Raw genomic sequence first — 12,564 nt, forward strand, 5'->3', positions numbered from 1 at the left:
ACTTTTTGATTGCAATGACTTTCACACTTTTTGTTTTTTATGTCTCGTCTTGACTATTGTAATATTGTTTATGCCGGACTACCACACACTTCCCTGAAGAAATTACATTGCATTTGGGCTTATTTCCTGCTAACACCTTTTCAGTTCTGGTTGACGTTGCAAAGTAGAAATGAGCTAGTAAATAACTGGGGATCAGTCCTTGTAGTGTTTTAAAAAGGTAGCATGCCAATGTGAAAAACACTCTCGCTTCAATGGGCAGCCAATGCAATTTAATGTAAACTTCAAACCCTGCAAAACACTGCCATTACATTACTATGCAATGGTCAATCTGACCACACTCACTTACTTGTTAAAACAGTACTACTAGTTGCCAATGGAGCAATGGATAATTTTCAAGGTTGCATTACTTACTTTCAAAGCTCTCAAGTTAGACACACCTATCTTTCCAATCTTACAATTCCTTATTCACCTCACAGGGTTCTTCAATCATTAAATGACCACCATCTTCTCCTTCCTGTCCCTAATCATGATCACTTAGAGTCTACTATTTATTTATTACATTTGTACCCCGCACTTTCCCACACAATGCAGGCTCAATGCGGCTTACATAGTAATTCGAAATACAAAGTCTTATAATAGGAATTTCAAAACGGTAGTGAAACATTATAAAGTTGAGCTTGATAACGTATGATAAGTTGAGCTTGATAATGTGTGATTAGAATAAGAAAGGATAGACAGGATAGGATAGTATAAGTTGGGAGAAAAGGGGTAAGGAGGGATATAATAAAGGAGACAACAAGAAGAGAAGGATGGGATGTGTAGAGGGGGAAGGGGGAATGGGGAGGTGGGGGTACGTAAAACCAATGATGAGGTCAGTATCTAAGTCAGAACAGAATTGGGAGTGGAGGTTGGTAAGATTAGGTTGGGACATTAGAGTAGGCTTGCTTAAAGAGGTGAGCCTTCAGCATTTTTCTAAAGGGCAAGTAGTCATTAATTAATCGGATTGGTCTTGGTAGAGCAGGCTGCCCAAAAAGGAGAAAGTGGACGCATAGTAGATCTTGTATTTAATTCCTCTGCAGTTGGGAAGGTGTAGGTTGCGATAAGTTCATGAAGAAATAGATCTGTTTCTGGCAGGGAGGTCGATCAAATCACTCATGTAGTCGGGGGATTCACCATGTATGATCTTGTGGGTCATTGTGTTGATCTTGAAATTTATTCTTTCTTTGATGGGGAGCCAGTGAAGCTTCGCTCGAAGAGGTGATGCACTTTCGAATTTTGATTTGCCAAAAATGTCTGGCTGCCGTGTTTTGGGCAGTTTGGAGTCTCTTCAGTATTTGGGTTTTGAATCCTAAAAAAACACTGCTGCAGTAGTCAGCGTGGGTAATAACAGTGGACTGTATCAGGTTCCGGAAAGTGTTGAATGGGAGATATGGCTTCACTCGTTTCAATATCCACATCATATTACACATTTTCTTCGTGGTGAATTTGGCATGGTTATCAAAAGATAAATGGCTGTCTATCGTTACTCCAAGTATCTTTAAGTTGTCGGATATGGAGAGTTTGACATCAGGGGTGTTGAGAGTAGTTGGGACGTAAGGGGAGTATTGGGAAGAGAGAACCAGGTACTGCGTTTTTTCTTTATTTAGTTTCATTTTAAAAGCATGAGCCCAAGAGGTTAGAGTGGTAATGGCAGTATTGATTTTGTCGTGGATTTCAGACAGATTGGATTTAAAGGGGATATATATGGTGACATCGTCGGCATATATGAAGGGATTTAGGCCATATTTGGTTAGTAGTCTAGCCAAAGGGATCATCATAAGGTTGAAAAGTATCGGGGAGAGTGGAGATCCCTGTGGTACTCCACATTCTGATGACCATGGGGATGATAGATTTGTAATTCCTTTGACTTGGTAGGATCTAGTGGTAATGAAGTTATTAATCCAGTTGATAATGTTTCCACCGATCCCAAGTTTGTCCAAGAGTTTGGTAAGGATGGAATGGTCAACCATGTCAAAAGTGCTGGATAAGTCAAATTGTAAGAGGATGATGTTGTTTCCATTTGCTATTTCAAGTTTGAATTTAGATATTACTACTACTATATTAAGGTTAGAAGAACCGTTTCAGTGCTGTGGACAGGACGGAAGCCTGACTGGGACTTGTGAAGGATGGAGAATTTCTGGATATATTCATTAAGTTGCGAGGTCACTCTGTTTTCCAACAATTTGGTGATTAGAGGTATGGATGCAGTTGGACAGTAATTGGTAATGTCATTCGCAGGTGTCTTTGTATTCTTTGGAATAGGTGTTAGTAATATGTTACCATGCTTTGTGGGGAAAGAGCCTCTTTGAAGTAAAAAGTTTAAGTGGGAGGTGAGATCAGAAATAAAGCATGAAGGGGCGCTTTTCAGAAGGTAGTTGGAACAGGGGTCGAGCTGGCATTGTGATCTAGAGAGTTTTGATATGGTTATGATGACTTCTTCAGTAGTAAGGGGGTAAAATTAGTTCAATAGCGGTCGACAGGTGCTTCATCTATTCCAGGGTCCAGTACATCAAGGAAGGTGTCAACAGTGAAGTTATCTTTAGAGATTGAGTTACGAAGATTAACAACTTTTTCTCTGAAGTATTTTGCCAATTGATCTGCAGAAGGACGATTTAAAGGTGATGATGTCACTGGATCTGTGTTTAAGAGATTGTTTCTTCATGTCTGTGCCAAACGTTGAGATTTTTTGTGTATAATAGGCTCTTTTAGCATGTTTGATGGCGTATTTGTAGTTTCTTTGAGATTGTTTCCACGTATTAAAGGCAAGGTTATCTCTAGATTTGCTCCATGCTTTTTCTAGTTTCCTGTATTGTGATTTTAAATTTCTCAGCAAGTCGTTAAACCACGGTGATGGGTTTTGTTTACGTGTAGTCATGGGTCGTAGTTGTGCAATTTCATCCAATATCATTGTGCACCTATTATCCCAGATTGTAAGGAAGAGATCAGAGTTAGATTGAATTGACCAATTGTTCGCATAGATATTTTGCCAGAATTTGACATTATCGATCCATCCTCTGGTAAGGATGGTGGTAGGGACATGAGATTTAGGCTCACCTTTTTTATGCCATTGCAAGGTGAAGGATGCTTTGTAGTGATCCGACCATGGGTTGGGATACCAATCAATGTTGGATATGATGAAGTTTTGGTCGGAGGAAAATTTGTGAGAAATGATATCAAGTGAATGGCCCCTGATGTGAGTGGGTTGTGGCGGAGGTATGGTGAGGTCACAAAGATCCATGCATTCTTGGGTATGGGCAGACTTGGGATCCTCAAGGTGGAGGTTTGTATCGCCTAAAATAATTACATTGGGGTTCTTGATGCATAGATTAGATATGAAGTCCATGAAGGTAGATTGGTTATGGTTCCAGTTGCATGGGGGTCTATAAAATAGAATGCAAGTTAGAGAATCAGATAATGTAGGGCTGGATAGTGCCTTCTTTTTTCTGTCCTCCCCCCACGTATGGAACAATCTCCCTCTACCACTCTGTAGCAATTTATAACTTAAAGGTTTTAAGGCCAAATTGAAGACCTGGTTATTCAAACAGGATTATGGAGAGACAGAATGATGGTTAGCTCTGGTTGGAGTTGACTTGGACCTTCTCTGTACTCTTCCCTATCCCACCCCACCCCACCCCTCCCCTCCCCTACCCATTGGTTTCTTTCTCTTTGCTAATCCTCTTTCTGTATGACTGTAACACTGAATGGGGTTTCTTTCTATGTTCTATTGTTGGTATTTTTATTATTGTACACCACTGTGCTCTGCGTGTCAGTTAGAGCAGTGTAGCAAATAGCAATAAACTTTAAACTGACTATAAACTATCAAATATCAAAAGGACAACTGAGCCAAGACAAGGAAAGCAAGAAAAAACAACAGGAAAGCACATAAATATATTGCTCTAAACAAGCGAGTTGTGAGAGAGGAAGGGAAAAATTAAGGCTATATACAAGACCCATATAGTTGCCGGAAGAAATGAGAACATAATAGCCATACCAGTCCATCTAACCCAGTATCCTGATTCTAACAGTGGCCAATCCAAGTCACAAGTACCTCAAAGAAACCCAATTAGTAGCAACATTCCATGCTACCAATCCCAGGGCAAGCAGTGGTTTCCCTCGTGTCCATCCCAACAACAAACTATGGACTTTTCCTCCAGGAACTTGTCCAAACCTATTTTAAACCCAGATATACTAACTGCTGTTACCACACCATTCAGCAGTGAATTCCAAAGCTTAACTATTCCTGGAGTGAAAAACTATTTGTTTTAAAAGTATTTCCATGTAATTTCACTGAGTGTCCCCTGGTCCTTGTAATTTTTATAAGAATACTAAAAGGGAACTTTAAAACAATACAGGAACGTAAGACCTTTGAAGACAGAAAGATCAAATATTTTAACACCCACCAGACAGGACTTAACAAAGATCTGGGTTTTCTAACCCACTATAAACCATAGAAATTCTACTGCCTTGTCACTCTTTTATCACCATGCATATCTCCCTGTCCTCTGTCTCTCACCTAACCCACCCCATCCTCCTCCTGTTAGACTGTCACTGAAATACTTTGATGAGTGGAACAGGTAGTCATGAATCACTTGTTTACCCTTTCCAAAAATAGTAGGACTAGGGGGCATGCAATGAAGCTACAAAGTAGTAAGTTTAAAACAAACCAGAGAAAATGTTTCTTCACTCAATATAAGTACATAAGTATTGCCATACTGGGACAGACCAAAGGTCCATCAAGCCCAGCGTCCTGTTTCCAACAGTGGCCAACCCAGGTCACAAATACCTAGCAAGATCCCCAAAAAGTACAAAACATTTTATACTGCTTAAATAGTGGAACCTGTTGCCAGAGATTGTGGTAAAAGCAGTTAGCTTAACCGGGTTTTAAAAAGGTTTGGATAATTTCCTAAAAGAAAAGCCAATAAGCCATTATGAAGATGGACTTGGGAAAATCCATTACTTATTTCTAGGATAAGCAGCCTAAAATTTGATTTACTGTATTAGAATCTTGCCAGGTACTTGTGACCTGGATTGGCCACTGTTGGAAACAGGATACTGGGCTTCACTGATCTTCAGGTCTGGCAATGCTTATGTTTTTATGTTGTTCTATTGAAAGAGATCAAAGATGCTCCAGTAGGCTCTCTTAAAGATTTGTATAATAGATCCTTAGAGCCAGGGGAGGTTCCACAGGATTGTAGAAGGGGAGATGTGGTCCCTTCTCCACAAAAATGGTAACAGAAGTGGGACACTATAGGCCAGTAGTAAGAAACATTGTGGAGGTGCTGTTGAAGGAAAGGATAGTAGAATTCCTAGAATCCAATGGATCATAAGATCCGGGGAAACATGACTTTTAATAAAAGAAAATCATGCCAAACAAATCTGATTGATTTGACTGGGTGACCACAGAATGGGATCGAGGACATATGTTAGACATGTGTGAGGGAAAGGAGGATTCTTGTAGGGCTGTACTACAGTTCGCTGGGACAGAATGAACAGATGGATGAAAAAATGTTTACAGAGATTAGGAAAGCTAGCAAGCTAGGCAACGCTATAATAATGGGTGATTTCAATTACCGTAAATATACGGAATAGGTAGAATATATTATCAACAACAATCCCACATTCCTACCTTATATACAACGTGTTTGAGGGCAACAATGGCAGGCAAAGATGAAAAAAAAGTGGAGAAAAAAAGACCTCAGATCACTCGGAAACTCCTCATTCTTAAAGGACACGCCTTTTGTATAATGAGGGAACCGTATCATAGTAACATAGTAGATGACGGCAGAAAAAGCCCTGCACGGTCCATCCAGTCTGCCCAAGAAATGTGCCACTTTTTTGTGTATACCTTACCTTGATTTGTACCTGTCTTTTTCAGGGCACAGACCGTACAAGTCTGCCCAGCACTATCCCTGCCTCCCACCATCGGCTCTGGCACAGACCGTATAAGTCTGCCCAGCACTATCCCCGCCTCCCACTACCGGCTCTGTTATCCAATCTCGGCTAAGCTCCTGAGGATCCATTTCTTCTGAACAGGATTCCTTTATGTTTATCCCACGCATGTTTGAATTCCGTTACCGTTTTCATCTCCACCACCTCCCGCGGGAGGGCATTCCAAGCATCCACCACTCTCTCCGTAAAAAAATACTTCCTGACATTATTCTTGAGTCTGCCCTCCTTCAATCTCATTTCATGTCCTCTCGTTCTACCGCCTATCAGTCATGTGTCTTCAAAAAAAAAACTCCACTATAACAAATTTCACACTAACACTGCCATGTACCCCAACAAACACTTGTAAAGGAGACCCAATTTTCACATTTCCCAAAGCTTGGAAAGAGTACTTATCTCAGTTGACGAATTCTCCAAAAATTATTATACAAGTCCAGCCTTGTATGCAATGTACTCTTAACTTCCGTGGAACTTACATTGCATACAAGGCTGGACTTATATAAAATGTTAAGAAGTGTAGAGTGATGCACAGGAGGTGTAGAAACCCAAAAGTCGTATTTGCTAGGAGGTGAGAGGCTGATAAGCACAGTCCAGGAGAGGGACCTTGGGGTGACAGCGTCAGAGGATCTTAAGGCAGCAAAACAAAATGAAAAAGTGGTGGCTCTGTAGCCAGCAAGCTGCTAGGCTGCATAGAGAGAGGCATACCCAGTAGAAGAAAGGAAGTGCTAATGCCTTTGTAAAACCATTGGTGAGGCCCCATTTGGAGTACTGTGTTCAATTTTGGAGGTCGTATCTCACTACAAACATCACAAGAAGAGGTGGTTCAGAGGAAGGTGACCAAAATGATAAGGGATTTGTGCCAAAAGACATATGAGAAGAGACTTGAAGACCTCAATATGTATACCCTAGAGGGAAGGAGGGATTGGGTGGGGTATGATTACAAATGTTTAAATACTTAAAAGTATTAATATGCAAACTTTTTTTTAACAGATGGGGAAGCAGTAGAACTAGAGGTCATAAGTCGAGGTTGAAGCAATGTCAGGAAATACTTCTTCACAGAAACGGAGGTGGATGCCTAGAATGCCTTCTTGAGGGAGGTTGTGAAGATAAAAATGGCAACAGAATTCAAGAATGTATGGGATAAACACAGAGGAAAACTATATAGAAAAAGGATGGGATCCAATTACAGTAAGCTTTGTTGGCAGCTTCAGAGGTTGGGAAATATGACCAATGCTGGGCAAACTTCTATGATCTGGGTCCCGTAAATGGCAAAAACAGATCAGGATAAAGGCTGGATTGGGCTTTTATGGCAATTCCAGTAACTGTGAAGTAGGATTAGTGCTGGGTAGACCTCTATGGTCTGTGCCCCAAAATGGGCAACAAGAGTCAAAGATTAAGTATACTAGTTTTTAAATCATGAACAAGTGGAACCTGTTAAGAGAGCTAGATTCAACTCTAGCCACCTTGATGGGCAGGCTGGATGGACCATGCAGGTTTATCTGCCAAATTTACTACGTTCCTTTGAAAGCCCACCTATATATGAGCCCCTCTCCTGAAGAACCATCCCGAAGACCACAAACTTACCTGTAAACCCCCCCAAAACAAGATCTCCCCCAATGAGAGACTCCCCCACCCAAGATGCTCCCCCAATGAGCATCCCCCCTAAGTGTCCTTCTAAGACCCACTTCAAAGAGTAGCTCAGCACATTATACTCACCACATGTCAATTGAGGTTGAGTATTCTGTTGAACCCAATAAGACATCTGGAGGTCGATACCATAGAGTCACCACTTCATTGGAGTATGTTTTGGTAGGTACTGACTTTGCTCTAGCCAAACCTAAAATCAAAGTATACACAACAAAAATTGCATGCACCATAAGCTTGTAACGTTATGCTAGCTGTAATAGAGTAATTTTGAGGTTATAGAGGCTGATGCTATTAGAGTTATGGAAGACAAATGGTGTGGGGCAGACAATTCCTGGTTCAGAATGAAGGGGCTCAGAGAGCTGAAGGTGAGAGAATAGAAAGGGTGGCAATCTTTTCTGTTCCTGTATATTGTATTATTGTCAGTTTAGAAGAGAATGGTCGTCCTCTCCACAACATTAGGCTAATGCATTAAAATGTGAGATAACGGGTTTACCTTTATCGCTGATGGGCTAAGTGGCAATGGCTTTGTGTGAAGCAAACAATCCCCTTCACCTTTAAAAGTCACAATAAATTATTATCTGATCGAATACTTACTAAGTTCTTTTGGGGTGGAAGGTCTGCCATGGTTGGTCTTAATTAATTGCCTGCCTTAGATCTCTATGGCAAAGCTTGTCATGTGTCAGATACATGACTGGCTTCAAAATACTCATTTTTACACTCATTAGAGTGTGAGAAAGCATTTTTAGGTGGAGTAATTTGATAAAACTTTTGTGGGTCATATAGGGTTGGTGTAAAGCCAATCAGATCAATTGATATATCACAGGGTGGTTACCCCTCAGGGAGAACGCCAACTTCCTAGTGGGTATTACTAGTAAGGCATTCCACTTATGTGCACAAGATGGCTTAATGCATGCGCAAAATGTAATAGATGCTTATTTACAGGTAAAGCACTATTTACAATCCTTAGATTCCCAATGTTTAACAGAGGACATAGTGAAATAGGTTGAAGAAACTTAGATATTTTTTTATTATTATTTGCAGCATATTAAATAAAGCTGAACTGTAAACTACTTACTTGCTAAGGAAGATAAGACCAATATTTCTTTTTTATCATAAAATATTGTGTGCTAAGCAGATCCCTCCTTCCCTATTTATTTATTGGGATTTATTAACCTCCTTTATAAAGAGATTCACCCAGCATAACAATAGTAAAATGATCAAGTATAAACATAAATACAATAAATGAGGTAAACTTGAAAATAGCAAACTGAAACCTAATAACAGAACTATTGTGAAACAGTAGGAAAAATATACACGTTTAACAGCATTGAAATTCAAATACCAGAAATATAATACAATGTTAACATAGTACTGATACACCTACTAAGCATGCATTATAGATATGATGCTAAGGCTTTTTCTACAATACCATATAGTTGAGGGACCAAGTGCAGGTATATGATGATGGTTGGCTAAACTCAAGGCAAGTTCTTTGTACAGTTAAACAAGAAATAAGGAACTGATGTAAGTTACAGTGTGTGTATCAAGCTAGTCCAGGTGCAGAATTAGGAACCCTTTTACTAAGCTGCATAGGCGCCTATGTGTGCCCAACACATCAATTTTGAGTTACCGCCCAGCTACAGTGTAGCCCTTGCGATAATTTCATTTTTGACGTGTGTCCGCTACGTGTACTGGAAAATAATTTTTTATTTTCTGGCACACAGCAGAAACTGGGCGGTAATTATCATTATATGTGTGTAGATGTTTACCGCACGGTTAATGTGTGAGACCTTACCGCTAAGTCAATGGCTGGCGGTAAGGTCTCAGACCCAAAATGGACTCGCACCAATTTTTATTTTGCTGCACATCCATTTTTGGTAAAAAGTTTAAAAAGGCCTTTTTTTACAGGCAAGCTCAAAACACATGCCTACACTAGTGCAGCTCATTTTTCGGTGCACTTTAGTAAAAGGGCTCCTTAGTGTACAGTCAGTCACCCTATGTATTAAAGGCTTGGGAGAAGAGTCAGGCTTTCACCTGCTTCCTGAAGTAGAGGTAATCAAGTCAACAATTTTTCGAAAGTTATCAATGGTAATGTAAGATCTAATTCGTCTCACAATCTTAAGTTTATAAAAAAACTTTTGAGATCACACTCTGTATATGTTTCTTCATGGACATACTTTAGAATCGATTCCTGTTGAACCATATAATAAAAGAATCTGCATTTTCGCAATATCAAGTTTTAAACAATTCCCTTTCATCCATTGGATAATCTTAGTCAGGTATAGTCTAAGTTTTGAGAACGCATTCTCAAAAGAGACTTCGATAAGCAACAAAAATTGAATATCATCAGCATATAGATTATACTGCATGCCAAAGCAATGCAAAAGCATGCACAATGGTATGAGAAAAAGATTGAAAAGTACTGCACATAAACAGGAGCCTTGAGGGACTGCTGTTGAACAAACAACCAATTCTGATTTATCCTGTTCTTCGAATACACAAAATTTTCTATCTGACAGAAAATATCAAAACCAACACAATATTTTACCTGCTATACCCAACAATTGTAGCCTGTTTAGTAAAATGTCATGATTAATAGTATCAAAAGCAGAAGAGATACCTAAAGTAATCAGCAAATAGTTATCGAATCCTGTCTGAACACCATCTAGTAAGGAAATTAGCAATATCTCGGTATCATGATCTTTCCTAAAACCGAACTGGTGCTGATCTAAAATTCCCCATTCTTGTAAAAAAAATTATCTAGTTGTTGAAACACTGCATGATCGAACTATTTTAGCAAAGAATAGCAATGAAAAGATGCGGTGATAATTGTCCATATTCATCTGATCCAATTTTGAATTCTTAAGTAAGGGTTTCACTGCAACTACTTTTAATGCATATGGCATAATTCCCTCAGATAATGAAGCATTAACTATGTCTGTTAAAAAAATGATAAAAAAGGAAATTTTAAAGTTTTCACTAAAGATGAATGAACACTATCTACACGCCGAGTTGTTAACATGAGTCAAAATCTTTTCATATTCAGTTTCTGATAAAGCTGAGAATGCAGACCAAGAATGGGCCTCATTTGTTCTTAAACTGTGAAGTAACCTTCACAGTCTTAGAACAAAAACCATTGGCAAAATCTTGGGAAGAAATAGTTTTTTTTTTTGTTTTTTTTTTTGTAGATGTTAACTTCTTTACAATTGCAAAATGTTCCTTAGCAGATGATGGAGCCTCTTCTATTCTTTTGTTATATAAGATTTTTGTACTTTCATCTAAGGTGGTCAATAGACTAGTGTTCAAATTCTCAATTCACTTGTAAAGCTTTCAGCAAATCAGACAATTCACAATTACTTCTAGATGCTAATTTGGTCTTTAAGTCTTTAGATAGTGGTAAATTTTCTAGAAAAAAATTAAAATGAATCAAAACATTATCATACCAAGGAATCAATTTATGTTCTTTAAAATTATATGAACCTGGGGGACAATTACGATCTAAGAAAACAAGATCCAGTAAATGTCCACCAGAATGAGACTGTCCCTGAACATATTGTGACCAACCTAAGGAATCAAGTAGAGTAATAAAACTTGCAACTATATCATCTTGTAAGATCTTATCCACTTTCAGATTAAAGTCACCTAGTATAATGGTCTTTTCTACAGTGTAGTAATGTACTGTAATTTATGCCCTGTAAGGTTCAGCATGACCAGGTCTAAGGATCTGAAGTATTGAATAAAAATAGATGGCTTGTTAAGTTCCCCTGGTGTGTCTGGCCAGCTGTGGGCAATCATGTGCTGGAGAGATAAGCTATGCTGGATAGATACGTGGTTAATAGCAAACAAGACAAAGGGACAGTCTGAAGAAATCTCTAGGGTATTGTGTGTAAGGAGATGGAGCAATCTAGGTGGTTAGAATGGAATGAGCTGAGTATGCGATATGACACATACACATGTTTATGCAAGGGGGGAAGCAGATGTGGAGCAGGTGAGCGGAAAAGCAAGTTCATGCAGTGATCATGCTGTGAAGCCAACCAATGAGAATGGAGGAAAACTATAAATGACAGTCTGGTAGGCTGGTTTGTGGAAGTTATGTTAACTGGGACATGATACCATAAGGTCATGTGATATAGTAACAGAGTTATATGATATGGGCATGTACACACAGTTAGATAAACGTACAAAAGGAACGGTTTATTGCTACAGAAACAGAAATCTTGCTAGCACTGCATAGCGCTTTTGCTCCAGGTTGGTAATTTCTCCATAGGAACAAGAAAGGAAAAAGACTTTTTGTATGTAATTGGCAAAGCAGCAATTAGATGTCTACTTTCCTATTTGTAATAAATAAGCTTCTGTGATAAATTTATGATTGGCTAATGGTATATCTCTTCCTGTGTTCTTTAATCCAAATTATTTTATCCAGGGAATAAATGTCTGAAAGTTTAGCCTTGCATCTTGCAGCCTGTCTAATAAGGAGTCATAAGTATAAGGTTAAACACAGCCAAGGAGTTTTTCTCCAAGCAAGGAGAACTTCTCTAAGGCTGAAGAGTAGTCCCCTCCCAAGGGGCAGGGGTCTGGATTACAACAGGTAAATTTAAATCTGCTAATAGTTCGAAGAAAGGTGAACAATTAGACTGCAAGATTCCAGGTGAACAATAACATAATAAGATGTTAACTAAAGGAGACATTAATAATAGTAAATCCAGGCCTACAATCAATGTGAGATTTTTTTTTTCACAAAGGAGAGACTATTACAATAGATATTAGAACACCTCCTCCAGTTCTATCTAATCTAGGTTCAGAAAAAAAAAAAGATATGCTGTAGGACAAAGCTGATTTAAGATAACCAGATCCTCTGGTTTCAACCAGGTTTCAGTAATACACATCACATCAGGAGCAACATCAGTCAACAAATCATAAATGATCTGAAGT

At 39.0% G+C, this 12,564-nt stretch overlaps 1 protein-coding gene across 1 annotated transcript in view; it reads right to left on the minus strand.

Moving 5' to 3' along the window:
* LOC115472284 (cyclin-dependent kinase 17-like) overlaps positions 1-12,564 on the minus strand; it is a 382,263-nt gene that overhangs the window by 83,457 nt on the left and 286,242 nt on the right. Inside the window, exon 11 of the mRNA XM_030206503.1 lies at positions 7,702-7,822. Coding sequence (XP_030062363.1) covers positions 7,702-7,822 — 121 coding nt within the window. The remainder of the gene's footprint in view (positions 1-7,701; positions 7,823-12,564) is intronic.

This window comes from Microcaecilia unicolor, chromosome 6 (assembly GCF_901765095.1).
Source record: "Microcaecilia unicolor chromosome 6, aMicUni1.1, whole genome shotgun sequence".
In the NCBI taxonomy this organism is placed as follows: Eukaryota; Metazoa; Chordata; class Amphibia; order Gymnophiona; family Siphonopidae; genus Microcaecilia; species Microcaecilia unicolor.